General features: G+C 28.3%; 4 protein-coding genes and 1 long non-coding RNA gene across 13 annotated transcripts; 3 read left to right on the top strand and 2 right to left on the bottom strand.

Moving 5' to 3' along the window:
* Window positions 1-391: 391 nt before the first annotated feature.
* Window positions 392-13,786, top strand: Doa (Darkener of apricot). 6 transcript variants are annotated; one of them, XM_035087352.1, is made up of 12 exons: window positions 1,552-1,730; window positions 1,895-2,023; window positions 2,383-2,516; window positions 4,922-5,231; window positions 10,263-10,341; window positions 11,506-11,572; window positions 11,886-11,999; window positions 12,183-12,273; window positions 12,356-12,526; window positions 12,658-12,802; window positions 12,901-13,151; window positions 13,243-13,786. In XM_035087352.1, exons 2-12 carry the CDS (start codon window positions 1,907-1,909, stop codon window positions 13,453-13,455), a joined length of 1,692 nt encoding a protein of 563 aa, XP_034943243.1. In that variant the 5' UTR covers window positions 1,552-1,730; window positions 1,895-1,906; the 3' UTR covers window positions 13,456-13,786. The 6 variants fall into 6 exon arrangements, with proteins under 6 accessions (XP_034943242.1, XP_034943241.1, XP_034943240.1 ...); XM_035087351.1 differs by lacking the exons at window positions 1,552-1,730; window positions 1,895-2,023 and adding an exon at window positions 392-570; XM_035087350.1 differs by lacking the exons at window positions 1,552-1,730; window positions 1,895-2,023 and adding an exon at window positions 1,152-1,310 and having other exon boundaries at window positions 12,673-12,802.
* Window positions 5,157-6,733, bottom strand: LOC118069320 (uncharacterized). The gene is made up of 3 exons (XR_004690602.1): window positions 6,516-6,733; window positions 6,220-6,438; window positions 5,157-5,277 (listed from the first exon to the last, which is right to left on the bottom strand). It is a non-coding gene; the product is annotated as an uncharacterized lncRNA (long non-coding RNA).
* A 1,024-nt stretch (window positions 13,787-14,810) lies between the features above and the next one.
* Window positions 14,811-15,678, top strand: LOC118069295 (enhancer of rudimentary homolog). Its single transcript, XM_035087296.1, has 3 exons — window positions 14,811-15,057; window positions 15,147-15,234; window positions 15,314-15,678. Exons 1-3 carry the CDS (start codon window positions 15,055-15,057, stop codon window positions 15,532-15,534), a joined length of 312 nt encoding a protein of 103 aa, XP_034943187.1. The 5' UTR covers window positions 14,811-15,054; the 3' UTR covers window positions 15,535-15,678.
* A 142-nt stretch (window positions 15,679-15,820) lies between these two features.
* Window positions 15,821-16,975, top strand: LOC118069296 (enhancer of rudimentary homolog). Its single transcript, XM_035087297.1, has 3 exons — window positions 15,821-16,172; window positions 16,268-16,355; window positions 16,484-16,975. Exons 1-3 carry the CDS (start codon window positions 16,170-16,172, stop codon window positions 16,702-16,704), a joined length of 312 nt encoding a protein of 103 aa, XP_034943188.1. The 5' UTR covers window positions 15,821-16,169; the 3' UTR covers window positions 16,705-16,975.
* Window positions 16,976-17,119: 144 nt separating this feature from the next.
* On the bottom strand, window positions 17,120-25,272 carry LOC118069293 (NADP-dependent malic enzyme-like). Of its 4 annotated transcripts, none has more exons than XM_035087293.1 (8): window positions 25,128-25,271; window positions 24,935-25,011; window positions 22,420-22,612; window positions 19,006-19,164; window positions 18,220-18,894; window positions 17,767-18,135; window positions 17,390-17,684; window positions 17,120-17,301 (listed from the first exon to the last, which is right to left on the bottom strand). In XM_035087293.1, the coding sequence occupies exons 2-8, from the start codon at window positions 25,000-25,002 to the stop codon at window positions 17,186-17,188; spliced, it is 1,875 nt and encodes a 624-aa protein (XP_034943184.1). In that variant the 5' UTR covers window positions 25,003-25,011; window positions 25,128-25,271; the 3' UTR covers window positions 17,120-17,185. The 4 variants fall into 4 exon arrangements, with proteins under 4 accessions (XP_034943184.1, XP_034943185.1, XP_034943183.1 ...); XM_035087294.1 differs by lacking the exons at window positions 24,935-25,011; window positions 25,128-25,271 and adding exons at window positions 22,669-22,840; window positions 23,507-23,612; XM_035087292.1 differs by having other exon boundaries at window positions 24,935-25,272.
* Window positions 25,273-26,101: the final 829 nt, after the last annotated feature.

Genomic DNA, 26,101 nt, shown 5'->3' with positions numbered 1-26,101 from the left:
AAATAAATGTTTTATGATACTAATGTATGTTTTTAATTTTCAGCCACGAGATAGTCAATTGAAAGGACCTTGGCAAAGAAAAGGCCATTTTGATAGATATAAATCATCACCTAATTTCGAAAGAATATTTATTTATCCAAGTCCGTTGTATACTATAAATTTACAGGTATAAACAAAATTATTATATTTAATTAATTTCAGTTGATAAGAAAACTTAAAAAATTAATAATATAATTTTTTTTTAAATAATTGATAAGAATTCAAGTAAGAAATAATAAATAATAATTTTATAAATTTGCCTGATAAATTAATTAATGAAAATTCATTATACTAATCCCGCTTTGCATATAGTGCCACCTATAAATTTTTTTTTTGTGTGCGCGGGTTCACCGACATTGTTTGGGCCAGGAACCATTCTCAAACTATCTCGATACCAAATACCACATGTGTTTCGACGTTATCATTTGTTTAATAATCATATACATATGTATAGACGACATGTTTCGTGATTTTTTCCACTATTTCTATGTGACATTCAATAAAATTTACGAATTCTGCCTTTCAACACAGGTAAACAAATTTTTTGCTTCTTTATTAAATTGTAATAATTACAAATGACAATCTATCAAGTCGTTGAGACTTTTCATAAGGTAAAAAAACATGAAATACTCACGTTTGATGTATGGTAACTAAACGAATCTTAACATCTACCTTCTAATGTCAGTACATTAAATAAATAATATATCACAGAATAATACTTCTATACCATCAATTATTTTGTTAGTATTCATTAGTATAATCAAATCAAAATGGCGTATCAATTTCTATTTCAATCTATTTAGAGATTTATTAATAAAATTAATTTACATATCAATTATTTTTTACTTCAAAACTTCTTGATCATAACTTGACTCTATAATTTTACTGATAATAAAATCCTTGAATAATTTTTTACTCAAGATTATTATTCAATTTCTATTTATAAATTATTACTTATTTGATAATAATATATATAATTTTATTTCACCTTTGCATCAAGCACGTGTACGGTAAGAACAATTTTTTTGTTTTGACTTTCCCGCCATTTTCGTTATTTTACCGGGAAAACTTCGTCAACCTTCGTAGATAATCGGATGAAATTCGAGTTATAACGACTTCAGCCGACAATGAACGAACAAACCAATCGCATTGATCCAATGTCCACGTCGTTGACACACAAAAGTGTTTTGCGTTCTGTATTTTCGTGCTCTTGGATATCGTATTTTTTTAATTATCTTTGGGACCAAGTGACTTTCTTATATCCTTGGAACGTGAGTATTATGACATTAGTTTATATTTAAATTAACAAAATCATTAATAGATGAGACAATTTATGAAAACTTGGCGTTTCCTTCCTTGTACTTTAGAAGATTCCGTAAGGCATTAATGTCGTGTTAACACGCGCGTGCGTTCTTCTCTCCCTTTTACTCTTATTCGTTTTCTATTCAATACCTTTACTAATATGTCTATACTTTGTATATTTTCCAAGATGGCTACGACTGAACTGTATTGCCTTATGGCGTACATAAAACGACATTTTTGAACAAAAAATTGAGTTTATTTTTAAAAATTTAATTATTAGTGTATTTTGTTGGTATTTAGTGCTTGTTATCAACAACTTCCAACGGTTATTCAGGTCTATTTGATCTTCAGTAGAACCACCTCACTGGATGGTTCATTTTTTATTCAAGGTTGGAATAATGGTGCTTTTCATCGATCTTCTTAAACATTTTAACTGCACTTAGCGTTACTTCATTTTTTTTCATCAAATTATTTCGAAATGCTGGCAGTTTTATTGATTAATTTCTAATTATCTGAAGTTAAAAAAAAATAGTCAATAGCGACATTTTCACAGTTTTTTTAGCCAATGTCCTCTTCATTGCTGGAAAAAAGTATTATACCTCGAGCATCATCTTTACGGTCGTGGATTTCATTCATCTTCGATTACATTTGGGGTCAAGCAAGCATATTTAAACTTTCGAATGTAAGTACGGGTTATTCAACGTCGAACGAAATTTGGGTCTACTTAAAAATAAAAAAAAACATCTAAAGTGCTGTACTCTCCATTTTATTATAGCGTTCTCTGTTATTTCCTGTATCCATCAACAATTATTTCATAATTATTTTCATGCCATTATTAAGTCTATTTCTTAGCATAACTCGCAATCTACTGACAATTCTAGACTTTATGACATTTTTCATCATTTTATAAATTGTCTTTCTCATTTATATCCTCGATAAAGTACTAAAGTATTCAATAATTTTTTTCTCAATTAGTTGAGAAAAATCTCTGATCCAAATAAATTATTGTTAATATTATATTGATGTAATAAAATTTTTTAGATGCCGAGAAACCGGAGGCGTCATCGCTCTCGGAGTCATTCGAGGTCCCATTCTCATTCAGCAGGATCACCGAAGTACGAGCATAAGCGTAGGCGTATGGATTACGAGAGTCCCCAGAGCAAGGGTACTTATAGGTAAGCAATACAATACATTGGAATTTTTTAATTTTTTTTTTTTTATATAAAATAATAAGCCTAATGCAATTGTAATTATTCTTCACTCAACGCCTCTACTTTAGCCTTGTTGATTAGCCAAGAATCCAGATCTTTGTCGAGTGGGAAGAATATTTCTTGTTTCAAGAAAATTATTTCCTTTTCTCAAATTACTTAGACTTTGACGTTGGTCATGACAATTCAACTTCCGGATTGTTACTAATGGTATCAGTTAAAAGACCAATGCTGTTTCTCCTAATCTCCCCTTCCATAAGTCTCGCGCGATATTCCTCATGTTATATTCAATGAATGTCCATCAGTTTTAACGGAGCGCTTGAGTTAACGAGAGTAACATTTATTAACTCTCGGTTTTCATCTAGTGTTAGCGTTCAATTGACTTCATTACATTTGAAATTTTGTTCGGTAAAAATATCTTTTTAATAAAATAATATTCGTTTATGGAGCTTTGTAGCTTATTTAAATATTTTTTTTTCATTTCATTCAATAAAATCTTGGTACAAAAATTTTTGTAAAAATATAATACATTTAATAATAATACAGTAGTGATCAATGATTGAAAATTGGTAATGTTCAATAAGAAAAAGTTCATTTTAAGTTCAATATGAAGTTTATTAATTTTTATCTCAAGTTAACAAAATTGTGTCATTGTTATTATATAAAATTAATTCACGATGATATGTAATTTTTTGTCATTCATTTCTATTCTATTCAAACGCGATTCTTTTATTCTTATCATTTTTTTGTTTACTTCATTTTCATAATATATATCTTAGTTATGTAAAAGTTTCCATTTTCATATAATTTCTAGTGCCATCTGTAGTTCACGCGCATTGCCTATACTGATATAATCTATATAAATATAATGAAAATAGTTGATAATAATTGATGAGAAAATTTTTATTCATAACTTTTCTGAATTTATGTATTATTTTCATTTATCTTGAATGTATCAATTATTGAATTAATTTAACTGACTATTCAACCATGAAAAATTTTTTTACAACTTGATGACAAATGATAAAAATTCTTTAAGTAAAGTAATTGACCGTCAACTATCTAATTTTGGAAGTAGCCGGAAACACCAAGTTAGATCTTGAATAAATGTTAAATTAAAAGAAATCATAATATGAAGGTTACTCTGTTAGTATTCAAGTGCATATGCTATTTTTAATCCTTAAATAGTTTCCAATTAATTTTTCTAATCGATTAAATATTTTTTTATGTCAATGAAATAATTATAAAATAAGTTAAAGAATCAATTAAAGTTTTTATCTAAAATTAGTAACTTTTCTTTTAGATAGTTATAAGTACGTCAATAATTGTAGAAACAATTCTAACTTCTTATAAATTATTAACGAGCTTGTGTTATCAAACGAAGAAGAAAAAATATAAGAGAATACTTCTCACGTATACAATAACAGCTCTGATTAAATTTATAATGAAATTTCATCATTATAATAGAAATGAGTATCATAAATCATTGATCACATATGTATTAAAATGAGTTTGTAGTTGACAAGCGGATTGTTGGAAATAAATGTCAAAGAAAAAAATTAATAAAGGAGAAGAATTATAAAAACATTAATCTTGACTATATCTTGCAGCTGTAGATAAAATCGAGGACAAGTGAACATGAACCGAAATCTGAGTAAACGACATCATGTTTTCTTGATCAATCAAATCCATCTCTATTAAACATTGACTGGTTTTGGATTTCTCAAGATTATTCTCTAGTTAATTATTTTTTAATTCTTCCTATATCATCAACAATTCCATCAAGTTATTATCGCGGAACAATTTCATGCTCACTCAAGTGAATATTTCACTTGTAAAGGGAAAGCGTTTCTTTTCTCTTAATAATAAAATACATTTTACTTATTATTGTCATGTATACTTTTTACAAATCATCTCAATTAATTGCAATGACATTGACACAAAGATAAAAAGGAATAAATTTGATATGATAAAAATATTTCTTATTTAAATATTAAAGTAGAAATCGGTGATGCCTGTTCTGTACGTTTTTTTTACTTCTGCTTGGATGCTAAGGTATTGTATATTAATAAATACTAATAACAGTATTTTATATATATAGTATTCTATTCTTTCAGTACTTTAACTAAACTATATAAATTAAACAGAAGTTAAGATATTATTTTTCCTTGTCCTTATTGCAAACAAGGAGAACAATAGGCTCTTATTTTGTACTTGACTTATAGAAGTTATCATTACGTTCACCTTTTAGGATTATTCTATTTTTAATTCTCTCAATCCTTATTCATTCTAGCTTTCAGTGTGTTATGAATAAAACTTCTCATCTTATCTTAATTAATGATATTTAATTAATTTATTTTATGTTTTTTCAGCGGTGAAAGAGTATTAAGATCTCGTCAACATGAACGAGGAACCAGCCAAGAGAGACGTTATAAACGTAGTCACAGAAGATCACCGAGTAGTGGTCGTCATCATATAGATTATGATACAAAAGATACAGCTATTTTTTCTCCACGAAGCGTCAGACTGCGCGAACGTGAACGTCGTGATCGTGATAAGACACATACTACCCGTTTGACATCACGCGATGCGAGACGAACTAGAGCTCACCGACACCGGGCCTCATCATCCGCAAGTCAAGAATCGTCTCGCCATCGTCACAAGTCTCCATCTAGAAGCCAGGTCAGTATCTAGTCTATTTCATTGTATTTTTTTGTATTGTTGATGCCTGACAAACAATATACCAACAAATGATCATTTATTATTATTATGATTATTTTTATTTTATTATTATATTTAAAATTCAAATTTAGATAAGATGAATTTTTTGAACAAACGACTCTTACAATATTTTGTTGCTATTATTTATTCGATGACTATTTCAATTGGATCAAAATTTTTATACAAAAACTATACGATTTATTAAATTGATTAATTTATTTTTAAAAGTAATTTAAAAATGTAGTATTAAAGCAGCTTTTCTCACGGACTTCAGACAACTTTCAAACAATGATGAGGAATATTGCTATCACTATCTTCATGTTAGTAATAGAGGCATGCCTTATTGTAAACGATAAAGAGCAAGAAGAAACAATAAAGAAGAAAAAGATGTAAATATTGAGAAAAATTATGAATTGATGAAAAAAAATTATCTGATACTACAAAAAAATCAATTATTTTATTTTCAAATAAAAATAAAATAAAGTTACACTTGAACGATTGAAAAAATTCAGAATATGAACGAATTTATGGTACACCACAAATCTGAGTAAAGATTGTGATGATTCTTTTCTTCATCACAGTTTCACGGCTATTTTTGTCTAAGGACTATTTTCGTGGTGTGGGCCCCGTCGTCACACCCTGATTTTCCACAACTGATTCTCAGTACAATTTCTAAAGCCAGATGGCCGGTGCAGACTACATCGTGAGCAACTGGCTTGCGACCTTATTCCGTTACGATGGACGGATTTATCGAGACAATTTGACAATAACACACGACAAAATTATTTCATTTGAGTTTAAACAAATACTACATTAGAAGAATTAATGAACAAAATTGTGGTTATAATTTGGAATGAATATAAAATTAATTTTAGTGTGATCTTATGGTGATTTAAGTGATGGAAATCAAAAAAATAACAAAGAGATGTTATAAAAGAAAAATACCCACGACTTGAATGTGGTTGATTCAGGATTAACCGGTCAACAGCCTTAACAACAATGGCGCGTAAAAATAATGGATTGTTGACACCAGGTACTGCTGTGCGTCTTAATCAAGATGACGTGATCGTTATTCATCAACAGAATCAAAATTTTTGGAATAGCTGGATAAAAAAAGTCCACGTGAAATCAGAGTCTGATTTTTCTACCTTTAAGGTAGAAAAGATATCTAAAAATACTCAGGTTTATATTATTTTATTTTATTGTAAATATTCAATTTATAGAAATTTGCAATGTTTTACTTACCTTCACAATTTACAATGTCAATGTATTACAATCAACTTGACATTAAACAGACAATTCTTCTTCTTCATTCATCACTTGACAATGACGAAACAAAAAAAATTTGTCATTTACGTGGAATTTACCTCCTCAACTGTTCTTCACGCTGTTGTCACTCGACTGATTATTTATACTCAGTTTCTCGGTTTCTTTATAAATCTTGGTAAAATCATCAACTCCAAGTTGTTAAGAAGCCGAAGAGGAAACTTTTCAACCTTGAAATATACTTACTCGATAGATTATTAATAGTAAATGGCAAGTCCATGAAAACTGCCCACAGCTTTTCAATAATTTGAGCTCTTGGAAAAGTCTTCTAACTCCCAATCATTCGTTTGGTGGTCATAATCGTGGAAGTTTGTTAATCGTGTTTGTTTTCTTTTTTCAACCAATTTATCGCTGTTTTTCCTATTGAATCTCTTATTTTTCGACACTATTAAATTTTATTGAAATATATTTAGCTATTTAAAAATTATGAATACGCACTTTGATGAAAATAGATGATTTTTAATATATATATATATATATAAATCATAACACACTTTGTTAATTAGTAAACAAAAAAAAGTGATTGTTAAAATTAAATTGACATTATCGATTGAACATTACTACAATTATTTAATATTTTTCAATGATTGTTCATCTTCTTTTTTAAATTTCCCCTCTTTCTTTTCGAGTGTCGATTCAAGAGTGTGTTGCGAGAGGACGCATTATTCGTTGGAGCACGGTCGTTCTGCCGATATTTTTAGTACGACAGTATTTGGCGCGACATACGCTTTGCCCTGTTCTTCATCGTCATCAATGTTCACCTAGTCTTCGACTACATGTATGTGTAAGATATTAGTAAGACATTTAGTCATCTGTGCGTGGTTCATAAAAATCTTTCTGACTTATGTATTTTTCTATCAGATTCAATTATTTGAAAAATAATGCAGCCCTTAAGCTAAGTGCTTATGATGAACATAAAGAAATGAAAACACCTGCTGTATACAAAGAATAAGTGCTCCAATTTTTAGTGTATCAATAAGTCTTCATTAATGTTTGTTTTTGCAACACGCGACAATATGTCGTCAAATCGTCAAGGAGTTACAACAACACGACGAAATAGATATGCTAGATCATCAACAACTCATAGTGTAACTCAATTATTAAGTGATTCATGCTCAAATCTTTTGCAACGTCTAACAACCAGAGTTAGACTTCCTTCTATGAATAATGAAAAACCTATCAGAACTTCACCGATTATCAGTCGGAGTAACTTTGCAGCAACAAGAAATCGTCTTGAGGATAAATACGCTTCAATTCTTGAGAGGTATACAAAAAAACGTGACGAAGAGTCTTTAAATAATTATAAAAAGCGTCAAGAAGCTCATTTATCTTTAAGCAACAAAAATAGTCCGTTTAATAGAGAAGAAAAAACACTAGAGCCTTCGTTACCTCGTTCCATTGTTAAAAGTGCTACAACTAGTTTTTTATTAAGCGAAAAAGCATATCCATATGTAAGTACTTCAAGGAGAGAAAAAACTCCAGGACGTAAAGACAGCAAAGGTTCCACTACTAATTCAGAAAATTATAGAAGATATGGAAGACATAAATCAGGACAGAATGAAGTAAAAAGTCGTAAAGTTAGACCTAATCGTAGTGGAAAAAGCGAACAAATTGATACTTCAAGATTAAAAAAGCAAACATCTCAAGAATTAACAAGTAATAATAATGAACTTGATAAAACGTTGCCACAAAAAACAGTTGATATTGAAGAAGATCCTATTGTTACTGAAAGAGCAACTAAACGAAAAGAAATTCAAACACTTATTGAAAAGTATTCAACTATCGAAGAAGCTTATGGAAATTCTGGTGCTAATGTTGATGTTAAACCATCTGCTGCTGAAATAATTGCTTACAAGTACCAGAAGAATGCAGGAAAAATAAATTTCTCTAAAGCGGGATCCAAAGCAATTGATTCAAACGCGATTGTAAGTTGTCGAAGTGCGTGATAGTGTTGCCGCTCATAAAAATTCATTAAACAAAAAGTGTTTGATTCTACAGTTTCTCTTATTCTTGTGTCTAATTCTATTTTTTTTTTTATGTACATCAATATTTATTTTTGTCATTATTCCTAGTTCCTTATCTCTTGAGCTTAAATCCGAAAATTTTTGACTTAAGACAGACTGACTAATATTGTAAATCATTCATTAATTTAATCAATCTTATTTATAATTGAGAAACGAACTAATTTTAGTTTTTTTTTTTTTTCTGTTTTGTTTCATAAGTTAAAAGAAGACATTAGTCAATAGTCTTTGCACGGTGTTTGATATTTGTGAGAGCTCGGTCAAAGATTCGTGTGGTTTGGATCTTACACACAACTCTCTGATCACCGGTGAATCTATTTTTCAACACATTTCTTACGTAATAACACGATATACGTTTTTATACTAGTGTTGTAAATAAAAATTCATCTGTGATTGGTTAATAATTTATACTTAAAATTCTTGATTGAATATAATGATATAAATAAAGAAGTGTTTATAAATTATTTTAAAAATCTATGACAAGTGTTGGTCAGTCAAGAATTGTAATGTATAATGAAAATAATCATAATTAATTACTAAAATGATCATCTTGTTTGGCATTATTGTGGTAAAACGTTGACGTGATGTGTTATTATAAACTAATGCGACACGTTAAACGTTAAAATAAATACGTAAGTACTACTAGTTTATTTCAACAATTGACTTTGAAAAAATTGAGAGAAAAAAAATCACTAAAGTTTTTTTAATAAAAAAAAAAAGTAATAATTATAAAAATATTAAAACAATACATTGAAGCAGTATTTTTTCTTTGTTGTTCATGATACATTAAAATTGCTTAAATTTAATTACTTATAATTTATTTTATTACTTTAAATTGTTTATTGATCCAATTATCTTACTTTTTTATTTTTTCTGAAAATCATATTAATTTTTAAAGTAGATAGAAATTAAAATCTAAAATTAAAGTTACTTTTAAAAATTCTTGTTTTAAAAAAAAAAGTCAATAAAATTAATTAAGACATAAACTGCTTCAGAAAAGTTAAATAAACTTGTTGTACAATAAAAGAAAAAAAAGATATTATAATAGTGTAACGTAAGAGATAGTATTAGAGGTTAATATAATACTAATAGTAATAATTAAAAAAGCGCTTTGTGCCGATTGGTAAATTTCGTAACCGCACCTTTTTGACTTGGCAAACTATTTTGCCCTCTCCCCTTTCTCTCTGATTGTTGGGTTACATCTCCGTTGTAATGGAATGGTCATGGAATGGTCGTGGATCGACACACTGGTGGGACCACATCTCCTCTCGGCCGGTCGGGATGGTGATGATGGGGTCGGTGTGGATGATGACCGTGATTGGAACCAACAACCTACTTCCCCTCACGTGCGATGACGATGAAATCTCGGTTCGGTACACACACTACAACTCAACGACGCGATAACACGTGCTCATCAACAACCACAACAACCATCTACATGGTGTGACTGCAATGATGTATGGGGCTCATCAACCATGGAAATCACTTGTACCTGGCCTGGATCCTGACTACGACGCAACGCACTATGTGGAATTGGAACTATTGGCAATGTACCTTGGTAACAATAACCGGGGCTACGCAACACCGGTAACCCATTGGCCGAACATCTGTCTTGTTATCGCCGATGCATTTGCACCGACAATAGAGCCCACGACCGCCTTCCGTTGAGGACGATGAAGACGGCCACCTTGTTTACCATTCTGGCGACGTCCTGGCAAATAGATGTTCGTTAATACGTGAATACACTCATTGTAGTAGATTTAAGAACATTTATGCTGATCGATTGGCTCGATCATTTCTTCGGTTTTTTGTTTTTTAATATTCTCTCTTTATTTTTTTTATTTTCTTTCGGGTTACTTCTTTATACTCATTCTTAGTTGATTAATTCGAATGTAATTTTATTATATTTTTTATTAATTTTTTTAGTTTTACAACAATTAATTATAAAACGAGTCGAAATGATACTTTTATCACAAAATTACTTCTCTATATGTGTAGATATTTGTAAAATATATACATATATATTTGTATGTATATTTGAAGATATTAATTATTATATTTGATAAAGTATTGAGATGTAGTAATCGGGAACCCATGGAATTTAATTGTATACTTTATCAACCCATACTTTTTCAACCCATCTTTTTCAGATATCGACAATTGTCTCACTGGATTGTCGCGACAACAAGTAGTATAATAACGCGATCGATACATTGTTCTGGCATTTCGTTTCAATTTAAATACAGTAAACAATATAAATTTTCACACGTGAAATTATTTGAACAATCATTTTCAATTTCTCATACATAATAATTATTTTGTAAAGTCTGAAAAAAATTTATTTATTATTCTATTGAAATGCCTAGATGATGTGCTATTCTTATCAACATTCTCTTTTTGTCATTATTAACAAAAGATACATTATTTTTTCAATCAATGACACTCTGAAAGAGTTATGAATTTTTTTAATTTTTCGAATAATTAACAAGATGATTAAATATTCGAACTTCATAATGGTAATGGCAGAGAGATGATGTTAATGATCTTGGGTACTCGTCGGTTGAATCGACAAGAAGTCAGAATAAATTAATAATATTTCGAGACGATTATTAAATTCTTATGCCGATCAGCAGCTATTTTTCGTCTATTTTTGCTGCGCACGATTGAAAACTCGACCAAGCGAGAGCAGAAATCATTTTTTTAACTCTATTGGATAGTGAAATTTTTTTTTAATTTTACAATAATTACAATATTTTATTTTAAACATTCCCTATCTTTTATTTTGCTTTTTTTCTTGATAACAATAGAGTTAATAAACAAGATGATATAGTATGCACTCGCGAGGTCTAATAATGTCTTTTTACTTATCTAATTCTCTTAAATTACAGATAAAGTACTGGCCACCCTGGGGGAAGGTACTTTTGGAAAAGTTGTCAAGGTTAAGGATTTACAAATGTAAGTTGTAAGGGCATTTAATAGGTAAAATATCCAAGAATGGGGAATTTAAATAATGTGCAAAATACTGGAGAAACTTATGTGATGTACATCTGAAGATTTGAAAATAGTCACTAGTTGATAAAGATTGGAATTGTAATTAGAGACTGGCCTTGTGCCTAAAACAGTGAACCAGTTTAACGATTCAAGATGGTTTCATCATCGAGATTTAGATTAATTCATTAAAAATATGGATATATAGAACTAATATTGAAAAATATCGAAATAATTATCATTATATTTATTAATCAATTGTTTTTTTTTCTTTCATTAGGGATCACGTAATGGCTTTGAAAATTATAAAAAATGTTGAAAAATATAGAGAAGCTGCTAAACTTGAAATTATTGCGTTGGAGAAAATTGATTCAGAAGATCCAGATGGTCAACAGTAAGTAACATCATTTATTGTTCTACCAATGCCTTATTATTAGTTTTGGCATATCTAATTATATCTACATTTAATGTAACTCAATCTTATTCAATGTGTTGCAATAACTTTATTCAGTTTTATTATCCAAATATTTATTTTAGTGAAAACTTTTTTAACGATTAACTATATTTACTATTTCAGCTTATGTGTGAAGATGCTGGATTGGTTTAATTACCATGGACACATGTGTATTGCATTCGAGATGCTTGGACTGAGTGTATTTGATTTCTTGGTAAGTAAAAATCAATCAATTTTTTTCTTTTCAAAAAAAAGGAAATTAAATATGATATTAATATCTTTGTTTCTTTTTATAGAGAGACAATAATTATCAACCATACCCCTTGGATCATGTAAGACACATTGGATATCAGCTATGTTATGCAGTAAACTTCTTACATGATAATCAATTAACACACACAGATCTTAAGCCAGAAAATATTCTCTTTGTTGATTCAGATTTTGAAGTTACATACAACACGAAAAAGGTATTGCTCATTTACCAAAAATATATTAATAAAAATAAGTAATATTTTATTATATATTTTTATTCCTTAATAATAATAATTAAATTAACGATTTATTCGCTATCGAATTTAAGCATAAATTGTTTAAAAAGTATCTTTTATTTAAGAGAAGAGATGTACGTCGTGTAAAAAGGACGGATATTCGACTCATAGATTTTGGTAGTGCGACCTTCGACCACGAGCATCACAGTACAATCGTCAGTACAAGACATTACAGAGCACCTGAAGTTATTCTTGGTAAGTATTAAACATTCTCCGAGTGTCTATTAGCTGAAGACTTAGATACTAGTTGAGGATAAAGTCCAAGAGTGAATCTATTATTATCCTTTTTACAGAACTTGGATGGTCACAGCCGTGCGATGTATGGTCGATTGGATGCATCCTATTTGAATTATATTTGGGCATTACACTGTTTCAAACTCATGATAATCGTGAGCACCTAGCAATGATGGAACGTATTTTAGGCCCAATTCCACATCGTATGGCTAGGAAAACTAAAACTAAATACTTTTATTATGGAAAATTCGAATGGGATGAAAAAAGTACCGCTGGCAGATATGTCAGGGATAATTGCAAGCCATTACATGTAAGTTAATAATTTTTTTTTTCTTAAAGAAAATATATCTTAATACTCCTAATCAAATTTAATATTATTTTAATCTTTATTTATTTTTTAGCGCTATATGTTATCAGAAGAAGAAGAGCACAGACAATTATTTGATTTAATTCAGCGAATGTTAGAATATGAACCATCGTATCGAATTACTTTGAAAGATGCCCTACAGCATCCGTTTTTCGATGCATTGCCGGCTTCGCAACGACTAACAGACGCGAAAGCCGGCAGTGATGCTCAACAGACACATGAACGATCACATTCGCTCTCACGATGAAACTAGGATTGGGACAAAAGTCGTAGCTGTTTAGACACATCTTTTACGACATTTTGGATACAACTTATTTTGTTTTTATACATTGAAATTTTTGGAAAGGTTCTGTTAAGACAAGTTGATTACTTGAATACGCTGATAATAAACAATGAACACAAATGATGTGCCTGAACAGCATGGGATTGTATATAAAGTGTTTACTCTAAAATAAGAAAAACATGAAATATCAGTAAACATTTTATAATACCTTTGTACGTTTTGTCCCATAATTATTTTATCATGAGTAATATTATGGCGGTTATGCGTTTTAAAATCGAGGAGAAAAAAATGAAAAGAAAAGAAATAAATAAAAGATATTCATAAATTAAGTAATTAATTAATCTGTTGATTAATATCGTGAGAGTGAGACTAGAATACATTTTGTTGTAAGATGATCTATTAAGAAAGGCATAAAAAATAAATTCAAAACCAGAAAAAATGGCATTACCTCGCGACAACGTGATAAAATTTATATGAATGAATTGATAATGATCATTCACATATAACTTTGAAATCAATATAACATTCGAATAATTTAGATGAAATATAAAGTCGTGAGCAAATAAATGTATTTTACAGAAAACTATTAACACTAAAGTGTTTTTTCCTTGAGCCATTTGTTTATTCGCTGTATTAATTAATCATAGTCTAAAATAGTTGATGAAAAAAATATGAATGAATGATTTTATCTGGAAAAGACGTTAAAAAAAAAAAAGAAATCGAATAAGTAAATTAAGTGAATTTTCGTACACTATACGATTATTTCATTATCTTGTATTAATAATAAGATTTGTTTCCTTTGACATCACTTTTTTCGATAAATATCTTTAGAAATGCATAAAAATAGAATGATATTTGTACGCTATACATGACGAATAAAATTGTATTTTATTTTAATTATTGTTACTTGTAAATACATAACAATTGTAGTAGCGTACGAAGACATCGAGTGTATCTTACTTAAAGTTGTAATTGTTTCTAATGTTCTTCTATTAAATTAAGATAAAGTATTAAATACAGTGTCAAGGTTTTTTAATTAAAGTGTTACGTTTTTCTTTACTTTTACTAATATACAATGATCCTAATGATAGTTAAAGAGCAAAAAATGCATGACAATTTTTCACGTAACTTCATTTTCAGACAAACATATTTTGTTGTTATGTAAGTATTAATCGTTAGTATTTTTGACTTTATTGATTTATTTTTAATGTCATTTTTTTTTATTATTTGTATGCAAAATATAATTATTATTATTATTTGTACATATTTGAATTCATTTTATTAAGAATTATAGATGTCGGGATAGTCGCTGAAGAACGGAACTATAGTAATTTTGTGTCGGGATTGCTCCATACTAAAAATAAATACTCAATTTACAAGTTATAATTTTCATAACATTACAACTATTTTATTAAAGTGTTTAATACACGGTGTAGTTTGATTAATCTCTCAATGATTAAATAGTAACTATTATAAAAAAAAAGCGACAACGGTAAAAAAAATCATTAACTCATAGAATATATCTTTTTCGAAAAAGGTTTTGAAAAATTTTTGGCAGTAAAGATGGTAGGATTTATATTTACAATCAAAAGATATACAAAATTCTTCAATGTTTATTGTTTTTATTGATGGTAATCTTCATATTTATTTCATAGTCTCATACAATATTGTTAGTACAACCAGGAAACAGACCAGAAACACGAACATATTCAGACTATGAAAGTGTAAACGAATGTCTAGAAGGTATATACATGCTATTCAAAATTTTTTCATAATATTTTTATCTATTAATAACATATCATAAATATATTTATTGTTCCAGGTGTATGTAAAATATATGAAGAACACTTGAAAAGAAGAAATCCAAATACTCCTAAGATCAGATACGACATCAGTCAATTGTTTGATTTTATTGATCAATTAACAGACTTATCATGTCTAGTTTACCAAAAATCAACGAATACTTATGCACCCTACAATAAAGACTGGATAAAAGAAAAAATATATGTTTTACTGCGTCGAGCAGCTGAACAGAGTGAGTGATGATTAATGTAAAAAGTGCTTAAATATATTTTATTTTAAGTATAATTATTCAAATACAAAATATCATAATTAATTTTTTGCTGTTTATAATTAATAACAATAATAATGATAATAATCTACACATTGCTGTATAAAAATTAATACTTATCTGTTCATAACCCACAGCTTACTTTTAATAAATTTTTTATAAAAATATAAATATGAAGCCTAATTATATATCAACTGCAGAGAATTTAATTTTTCAAAATTGCTAATTATCTAAAAATCAATAGCTGACATTAAGTATACAAAATAACTGGTGGTTTATTTCGCAGTACTGCAGTTCATTTTCGTATTTTCGCGGCAAAATGAGTTAAGTTATGACGCCATCTATATTTTTTTGATCACAAAAAAACTATAGTAAATTTATGTTTGTCGATTTCTCTCGAAAAAATAAATATCCAATAGTTGATCCTCATAATATTGTGATAATTACTGTAAACTAAATGTAAATTTTTCATACGTGACAATATTTAATCAAATTTTTAATGGTTAGACAATATTCAATCAAAATTTACATAAAAATACTGAGTACAGTAACTTATAAGATAAAAGATATATCACAAGAAATTTTGAAAAAAGTTTTGTAGAAAAAAATGGTAAGTGTTTTTCAAAAAATCAGTAATCGAAAGATCGAGAAAATTTTTAATCTTTATTCTTTGTATTAATTATATTTTCTACATTAACTTTTTAGTCACATACAATATTATTAGTACAACCAGGAAACAGACCAGAAACACGAACATATTCAGACTATGAAAGTGTAAATGAATGTCTAGAAGGTATTTATATATTTTTATAATTTTTTATTTGATTATATTTTTAGATATTAATAACATATTATAAAAAATAAGCTTTTTATTAAAGATTGTATTATACAATATTCATATCTGATTCTTTATATCTCTAGGTGTACGAAAAATATATGAAGAACACTTGAAAAGAAGAAATCCAAACACTCCTACAATAACTTATGACATTAGTCAATTATTCGATTTCATTGATCAATTAACGGACTTATCGTGTTTAGTTTACCAAAAATCAACGAATACTTATGCACCCTACAATAAAGACTGGATAAAAGAAAAAATTTATGTTTTGCTACGTCGAGCAGCTGAACACAGTGAGTGATGGTCAATAAGAGAAGTGCTTAAATATATTTTATTTTAAATATAATTATATAAATATAAATTACGATAATTAATTTTTTGCTGTTTATAATGATATAAATGTTTTGTATAAAAGTTAATACTTATTTGTTCATAGCTCGCAGCTTTTAATAAATTTTTTATAAAAGTGTGAATTTTTATCTACTCTAATCAGAATTTTGTGTTAATCATTTCTTGATAAGGTAATAGAATTTTTAAAAACTCCACACGTGTTTTTGTGAAAGTTTAATTTTATCATTTACATATACATTCAGATGAATTAAGATATTACACAAAATTATCACTTTGATTTACTTTTAATTTCGATGTTTTTAAAATATTTGTTAAATTTTCACATGCTGATTTGATTTCAATTTATAAAATCACACAATTTCATATAATTTGTATTAAAATCTTTATTCGTAATTACTCTTGCCACTATTTTGCATCCTGCGATATTAATTTTAAAGTTTAGGCCATGAATACGTAACAGGTAATGCAGATTTATAGTTTGTATCGTATAATTGGTCTTTAATAAATTCTTCATAATTTGTTGGTTCTGGATAAACCGTTGCTAGTCCTAAAATTATTTCGAATTGTTAATAATAAAAATAAATAATAATCAATCAGAAAAAATATAAATTGAATAGATAGAATAATTAATTTACCTTGTTTAAATGCGTAGTTCATGACTTTAACTGAAATTTCAAGTGAACACTTTCGAATGTCATTAAGTGGAGGATAAAGATTTCCAGAATCTAAATCCTCTTTTGTAACAATATCAGCAAGTGCATTTGCAGCTACTAAGAAAGTCTCTTCAGGAATTACACGCATTCCAGCACATATAGCACCTAAAGCAATTCCTGGGAATATGTAACTATTATTTCCTTGTCCTGGATGATATGTTTTTCCTTTATAAGTTACTGGATCAAAAGGTGAACCACTTGCGAATATACATCGTCCCTAAGTAATAAAAGAATAGATTATTAAAGAATGAAGTTGATGATACTTATTTGATTTAAATAATAATTAATCATTCACGTACATCTGTTGCAGTATAAGCTTCCTCAGCAGTACACTCAGCTTTGCTAGTTGGATTACTAAGGGCAAAGATAACTGGCCTTTCATTAAACTGTCCCATTGCTTCAAGAATTTCTTTCGTAAAAGCACCACCAATAGCAGCAGCACCAATTAAAACAGTAGGTTTTACAGTTTTTACAACTTCAACAAGAGTATCAATGGGTGCATGGTCTCTTGCGAATGGCTCTTTATGCTCTGTAATTCCTCCAGATGGACGATTTTTCACTATTAAACCTTTAGAATCTACCATCCAAATTTTATTTATAGCATCTTTTTCGGAAGTTCCTTCTTTCATCATTGCCATCACACAAAGGCCAGCAATTCCGAGAGCAGCCTATTAAAATGAGAAAATAAAAATTAAAAATAAAATATTGTAATTAAGAATTACAGGTATTTATGAAACTTTTATTTTAATTACCTCTCCAGCACCTTGAAATACTATTGTATTATCTGACAATCGAGTCTTTGTAATTCTCAAGGATGCTAATAAACCAGCAACTGCTACAGAAGCAGTACCTTGAATGTCATCATTAAAAGTACAGTAATGATCTCTATACTTCTGCAACAGTCTAAAAGCATTTTTGTTTCCGAAATCTTCAAATTGAATTAAAGTATTTTGACCGTATCTTCTAACAATAGCGTTCATAAATTCATCTATAAACTCATCATATTCAGCACCAGTAACTCTTTTATGTCTGTGGCCGATGTATAGAGGATCATCGAGCAGCGACTGGGTGTTAGTTCCAACATCGAGAGTTATTGGAAGACATTGATGAGGTTTAATACCCGCAAGTGCTGTATATAAAGATAGTTTTCCAATAGGAATACCCATCCCATTAGCACCGAGATCTCCAAGTCCCAAGATTCTTTCGCCATCAGTTACAACAACCGCTCGAACATCATGTTCTGGCCAATTTTTAATGACATCGTAAACGTGACCTTTATCGTGGATGCTGATAAAAAGACCTCTTGGTCTCCGGTAGATGAAACCAAACTTTTGACAAGCCAGACCAACTGTTGGAGTATAGACCAACGGCATCATCTTCTCCACGTTCTCACCAAGCAACCGATAGAAGAGTCTCTCATTCCTATCCTGTTTTATTAACATTTTGCACTCAATAAGGACGTTATTAAGTAAAGGGTGTGGCTAAATCACTCAGTCGTAAGTCAAGAGTGAGGATCAAGAGGAAAGAAGGGTACAAACGAGTAAGCTCGTGAGGTAGATGTACTTGGTGAGGTCATCTGTGTATCTGTCCAAATTTAGCCGGCACAGTTCCAACTGCTCCTCCTGAGTTTTTACCGCTGCTGGAAGAAGCCCATGAATTCCCAGTATCTGTCTCTCTTCAATACTGAAAGCCATTCCCTAGAAAAAAAAAAATAAAGTGAAAACATGATACGCTAAAAATCTTCCATTGACTAATTAAAAGTTATGACTTATAAAAAAAATTAATAATATATTAAAATTAAAAATCACTACAAAAATAAAATCATTAAAACCAACATTATTTTATCATTTTCAAATGACAGTACTGTTCCAACTCATTAAAAATGAATGTTTTTAAAAATTATTCCCCTGACACTGATTACAACTTAGACATAGACCATTTAAATGACCTCGTTCCAACTTGCTTTTTAATATGTGAATATAGACATATTATACAACTTTATTTGTATCTTTTAGCATTTAATTTATAAATATATTATCTTTAATAGCAAATAAAAAAAATCTTTTATCTTATATGCATTCGAAAAACACAATTATTGCTGATTTTGATTGATAACTTGCATTAATAACCTCAGGCCTTTTTGAAAGGTACATCCTTGTTTTTTAAATCAGTTCAAGGTTTAAATAATCTAATTTATGTAAAAAAATGATAAACAAAAGATTTTTTCTTTGTTCAATGAGTCTCAAGAAAAGAAATAATTTTTTAAGTTCTTTTATAGAAACAATTAAAACATATTTATTTGAATAAATTAATTACACAAAAATTTGTGGAATATGGTGTGAAAGAGATAAGCTCGAGTAATTAATAGTGAAATCATTGGGTTAGAAATCTTTTTTATCATGTCATATACCAGTGCGACCTTGTGCATTCATTAGAGATGACAAAAAGTAATTTAATCATGTGTTCTCACTCAAGTGTTAAATCTAAGCACACCATATAATAGTATTTATCGTTAGCAAAAAAAAAATGATTATTTAGAGAAAGTGAAATAGTTTTACTGATCTTTTTGAGATTGACTCTTTTTTTTCTTTAATTATAATTAGTAAAATATTGTTAGTTACATTATAAAGATTGAAATCATTCGAAAAGTCTATGTAATTGTTTTTACGCTTCAGAGCCTTCACTTTCACTTAGCTTAATCTCTGTAATAAATGATAATTTGCTATGCAATGATCTCGAAATGTAAAAAAAAGTTAATGACATTTTTTTTTCATTATTAGGTAATTTAAAAATTTTAATTTAACATGAACTTTGGATTATTGAAGCTTGACATCATCAATAAATGTTTTTTTATCTTCCTACAAGATTGGTTTATTCAACAAACAGAAATAAAAAAAGAATAGAATACAGTAGAAGTCTTAAAAAAATTTGGTACTTTTCCACTGGAGAGTCAGATCAGTAAATATAGTCAAAGTGGTAGTTGGTACTACATTTAATCGATTAAGACCCTTCACTCAGATCCGGTGTAAACGACCTCAATATATTATTTAAATAGCAGAAATGAAATTTAAATAGTCGGAAATGTTTAAAGAAATTACAAGAAATTAACAGATTATTTACGTTCATTTTATTCATCTACCAGCTATAAACTTTCTTTTTAACTCCCTTCATGAAAAACCACAGTTTTATATCTTATCTTGACATAAAATATATAAGTATAAAATAAATTCTCATATGTGCTATAAAATAATCCAAAAAATTATTTGCATAAAGGATTGGATCAATTTTTTATTCATTCTAATTTATATTACCAATTCAATTAAAAAATTGTTTTTCCTAAGAATCTAATAAAATTTAATTTTGCTATTAAAAGTAAAAAATTGAAAAACAAGTTTATCATGATAAGAAATGATTTTTATTGAACATTGGATAATCAATGCTTCAAGTTTATAGCCTGTAGTTTGTGCCAGAAGACTGAGTTAGAAATTTTTATATTACTTTAAAAGGAAGCAAAGAAAATATTCGAAAAGTATTTGTGAATCAAGATAAGAAAAATACCCTTCCATCGATAGAAAAAAGAGCCTCAGGTATACCAATCCACAAATGCTCTTTGGACACTAGAGTCCACCAATCTTTCTCCATGTTCACTATCCATACAACTCTTTGAACTGTGCTTCATGGAATCTTAACAACCCTGATGTAAAACTCCCCCTAAACCTCGTACAATGCATTTATAAGCGTCCGTGGATACCGTTGCCTTAGTGTTACTCTATGTACTTAAACTTTATGAGAGAGAAAATTCAAGCGATCGATAGTCTCAACACTTGACTCAGTACAGTGCTACACTTTGTGTTTCTATAAATAAATGAATTATTTAAATATTAATAATCATAATTAAATGCACACGAATACAAATATTATTGCATAATGGGTTATTTAAACAAATTCAGCAGACATCCTAAATGTATGCAATTTCATTATTTTTTATTCAAGCTGTTGTCTTTCTTTTGATCTTTGACTGATAAGGTTAATCAATGAATATCAAGAAATTTTCATTGATTGTTCAAAGATAATGTAATATACATTTTTTAATGTCATTATCCGTTTACGTAAATTAACTAAATAAATTTTATGTGAAAAAATGAATAAATTACAATGAGTTGTATGAACTTTTGTGTGAATTTAGCCAGAATACAGGATATCCCGATGATTAAATATGCTTTCCATATGTGGTTTAATAACCACAAAATTATTATTAATAATTTAATCGTTAATATTTTTCTGTTTTTTATTGATTAAAATATTAATTATGAATTTATATCAGAATTATCAAATGGAATGGTGATACTTTAATAGCTGAAAGAATATGAAAAAAAATTAGTACCATCATCATGATTCCTGTAGATTTTATGACTGATTTATTAATCTTATCTATATCTAATCTATAGATCAATCTTCATTCATAAAATTTTTACAATAATTTAATTATTAAATCGATTGCAACTTTTTTTCTACATGACGCAACATAGAAATATATTTCTGTCAAGGTTACACTGAGCTTAATAATAAAAAAATCATGAGCAATGTATTGTAAATACAATTTGTCTGGTTTAATACTTTTCACTTTGTCTATAAATTAAATTTTAAATGAGAAAATACAAACTCACTTCGAATGCTCATGACCTCACTTATTATATGCATTTTTTACATTACACAGCAATTTTCAAATGTATTACGATAATGATAACTTGAAACATGTCAACAAATTTCAGAAAAATTATTGATAATACATAAAAAAAAAATAATTTAATTTATTCCAAATGCAATTAAGTTTATTAAGCTATATCGTAAAATCACTTGTTGCATCTCCCCAAATAATTTACACGTCTGAGTTATAATTGTTGACATATCGATGAGTAAATGAAATAGAAAATATTGAAAACATTACTCACTTTATTTAATTGAGGATTTCGAAGATGATCTAAACCTCGAACATTATTGACTGAAATGCCATCACCAGGTCCTCGTTGTCCTAGCTGATCTCTTTCGAAACTTGACATTGTATTATTTGAAGGTTGAACTATGTTTTCAAGTTGTTGAGGATCTCGTTTGGAATTTTTCTCACAGTTGCTTATATTTCGGACCCTGAAAGAGCCAAACGCAATAAATGAACACTTGGAAGTGAAGTCTCAACGACTCACCGAAACTCCTGTTCGTCAAATTGCTCGACGTGCTGTTCGTTTAAGAAGGAATGGTGGGGAGAATGAATCGTTTGACGGTAAACTAATATAATGATATTGTATACCTATATGTACATGACGTACTGAACTTGTATGTGTATTTAAACTATTGTGGAGCGCATGCGTGACGTACCTACGATTCAACGTAATTTGAAGTCATTTTATATATTATTGGAGAAAGAATGATGATGGAAAATATTTGGAATTTTCTGATGCAATAAAACCTGTAAGTTATAGCCCGAATTTTTTTTCTAATATCAACGAGTCTTGCACATTAAATTCTTATTATTTTTATTCATTTATTTATCTATCATTTTATTATTAAAAATATTTTTAAGAATAATCATGCAATATTTGTTAAAAAATTAATTTTTTGATATTATCTGCTTGAAATTATTTTCCTCAAGATAAAGACACGATTTTATTATAGCTGTGTCATTTTGATTGTTATTTGAAACCACAGACTTTGTTACCAAAAAAATATTTAATTATATAATGGAAGATAATTATTCTCAACCACACATAAAAGGTATCCATGACTGGTTGGTATATTAGCAATAATCACGATAAGCAAAAACAATGAATAAACATTTTATCCCTAGCCATTAAATATTTCATTAGCAAGAAAGAAACAAAAGATGAAAAATAATTAATTAACTATGTATTGATGAAATCATAATGAAGAATGATAACATAAACAATCAAGCAGCACAAACACTGCAAATATTGTTGAAGAAAATCATTTTAGAACTAAAAAGGGTATCAGATGATTGAAAAAAAATAATGATTGTTTAAATACCTAGCTTGAAATATCTGATTACGTTCCAACATCGAAAAGTCAAGGTTACGTGCAAAAGTACTCGTCCAAGCATTTATTTTAGATTTAAATAACGGAAGACACTGGGTTTTAATACTAAATGATAGTGTTTTATCAAAGAACATGATTCTGAATATGTTTACAATATCTTGAAATGGCTAATTAATATACTGTTGTCTATAAAGGAGAGGAAACAAATTAAAAATATCAGTGAATAATGTCTCCCTCAATGAACGAAGTTCAACTGGTCTGATTCAGCATTTATCATTGATACAATGGACGTAGTCAATGCTTTTCGTTTTCATTGTTATTGTTTTTATCTGCTCATGCGTTGATGTTTTCAATGTGATAGAAAAACTTTTAAAATTATTAAGATTATAGGCAAAATCAATAAATTACCCTTTTTTCTTATTTTGAGGTTTGAATTTTACAACGTGAAAATGAAAGTTCAGAACAGCTGATAAACAGCTGACTTACCGGTATATCACCACGCGTTCAATTACAGTTGTATTCACATAATAACATAAATATCTTGTTGCTTGTAAAAAATAAACCGGTGTACTTGGTATAACATTTTATGTTTAGTTCTTTGTTTTTTAAATAAAACGTATTTTGTCGCTGTCATGCCAAAAAGTCGTGCTGCTTTTTTTTTTATGTGTACATATTTAAATTACATAGTACATCTAATTAATTTTTACACTTACGAATATATTTAAATATCCATACAGGAATATTTTTTATCAATTATAATTGCATAGATTTTTAAAGAAACAGTTTATAATTAAATATTTAAAAAAATATTTTTTTTGGGGTTAGAAAAATTGCAAATCATTCAAACTGACTGAGAATAAGTTTTGCAATTGTAAAAATTTAGAACAAAATAATTTTTTAGTTCTTTCATGTTTTACAATGCTATATTATAATAAATATTATATATGACAATTTTGGACTTTAATTATAGTACATAAAAAAATTTTTTTTATGTTTCCTGAAACAATGTTTTTCAATATACGACTTTTTGGAATAACAGTGATGATGTGTGTTTAATAAAACCTTTGTACTGAACATTAACACATTTTTAAACAATTTCTTAATATCAGTATAACATAATGTTTCAAAAATACTTTGTGACACTTAAATCACCTGATAACTAGTAAAAAATTTTTCTAGTTCTACGTAATGTTTTTTATTAAAAATCTTAACAAATTCGTGAACAATCTATATGTATGAAATAATTTCACAATAAATAGATAATTTTTATTAATTGACTAAATGTGAAAGCATATATAACAGGCATGTGTGAAGGTAGTTTTGTAAAAATAATAGTTTTCTATCCATATTGTTTAGATTTGATTGTGCACTGATGTTGATTGTTAAATTAATAATGTCAAGAATAAATTAAAAACTTACGAAGGAGCAGCACCAAAAGATGAAGATCCAGAACAATTTTTTGGAGTTTTGGATTGAATAGCACCCATAGTTGATCACTGTAATTAAAAACAGATCAACAGCATCAGAAAAAACAACTGCACAAAATTTTATCTGCATACAAATATGAATGAATTATTAATATTTAATTTTTATTGATGGATAATTTTTTTACATCAATTGTCAGTCTTAAAATGTATTAATTTATTGTTTGACACATTTATTCGTGTGAACAGTTCACAAGTCAAATATGAATAAAGTGATTCGCGGGTACTACAGTCGATATGCTTCATAATCTTTAGAATTACAGCGAATGGTGGCAGCAGTGCTTTGAATTAGAAAGGATTGCAATACCCACCTATTATAAACTTGCAATCACTCTCTACAATCTACACTTTATCCCCACATTTATTTGTCAGATGCATTCTCCATGTAGATTGATGATCTAGCTTCAATGTTAACTTAAAAAAAAAAAACAATGGAGCTGGAATAATTTTGTAATATTTTTCAATCTGATGCATAAAATTTCTTTTTTTTCCATAACTACTAACTTTAAATTCATCGTATTTATCATGAAATCAAAAATAATTACAGCTAAGCAATTTCCTTTGTGCTAACACAGCTTTCAATTATTTCAAATGATTTTATTTATTTTCGCACGACTAATTTTTTGTTAAATAAGTTTTCTCTGTTTATTATTCTTCTATAGTTTGATAATTTAATTTTTTGATACACATGGGAATAAAAAGTGGTCTAACATTAGTTGAGATTTAAAAAATACTCGAAAACAAGAAAATTTTATTTACTGACGAACCATTTGGTTTTAGAAATTATTCTATAAGATAATTACAAAATTTTTATTTGTTGAAACAATAAATTAAATCATTTTACTCTTAAACAATAGATAGTCTTGAAGAAAATTTATAAAAAACTTTAATTATAGGAATTGTTTTACTACGAGGTTTTTTATTCATTTAAAATATCAGTTTATATTTTTAACGAAATTCTATTTTGTTTATTTGTATTTATTTTTTTTTATATAATGTAAAAAAAAATAAATAAACAGATGTTGACAATGCCGGCAGAGTGGGTTGAATAACGCTTAAAAATCCGCGAATTCCATAGAAAAGGTCTTTCTAGCTGATGAAA

This window comes from Chelonus insularis, unplaced genomic scaffold (assembly GCF_013357705.1).
Source record: "Chelonus insularis isolate UGA/USDA-ARS -01 unplaced genomic scaffold, ASM1335770v1 contig_406_pilon, whole genome shotgun sequence".
Lineage (NCBI taxonomy): Eukaryota > Metazoa > Arthropoda > Insecta > Hymenoptera > Braconidae > Chelonus > Chelonus insularis.
Note: the sequence above shows the minus strand (reverse complement) of the source record. Positions and strands in the feature narration are given on the sequence as shown.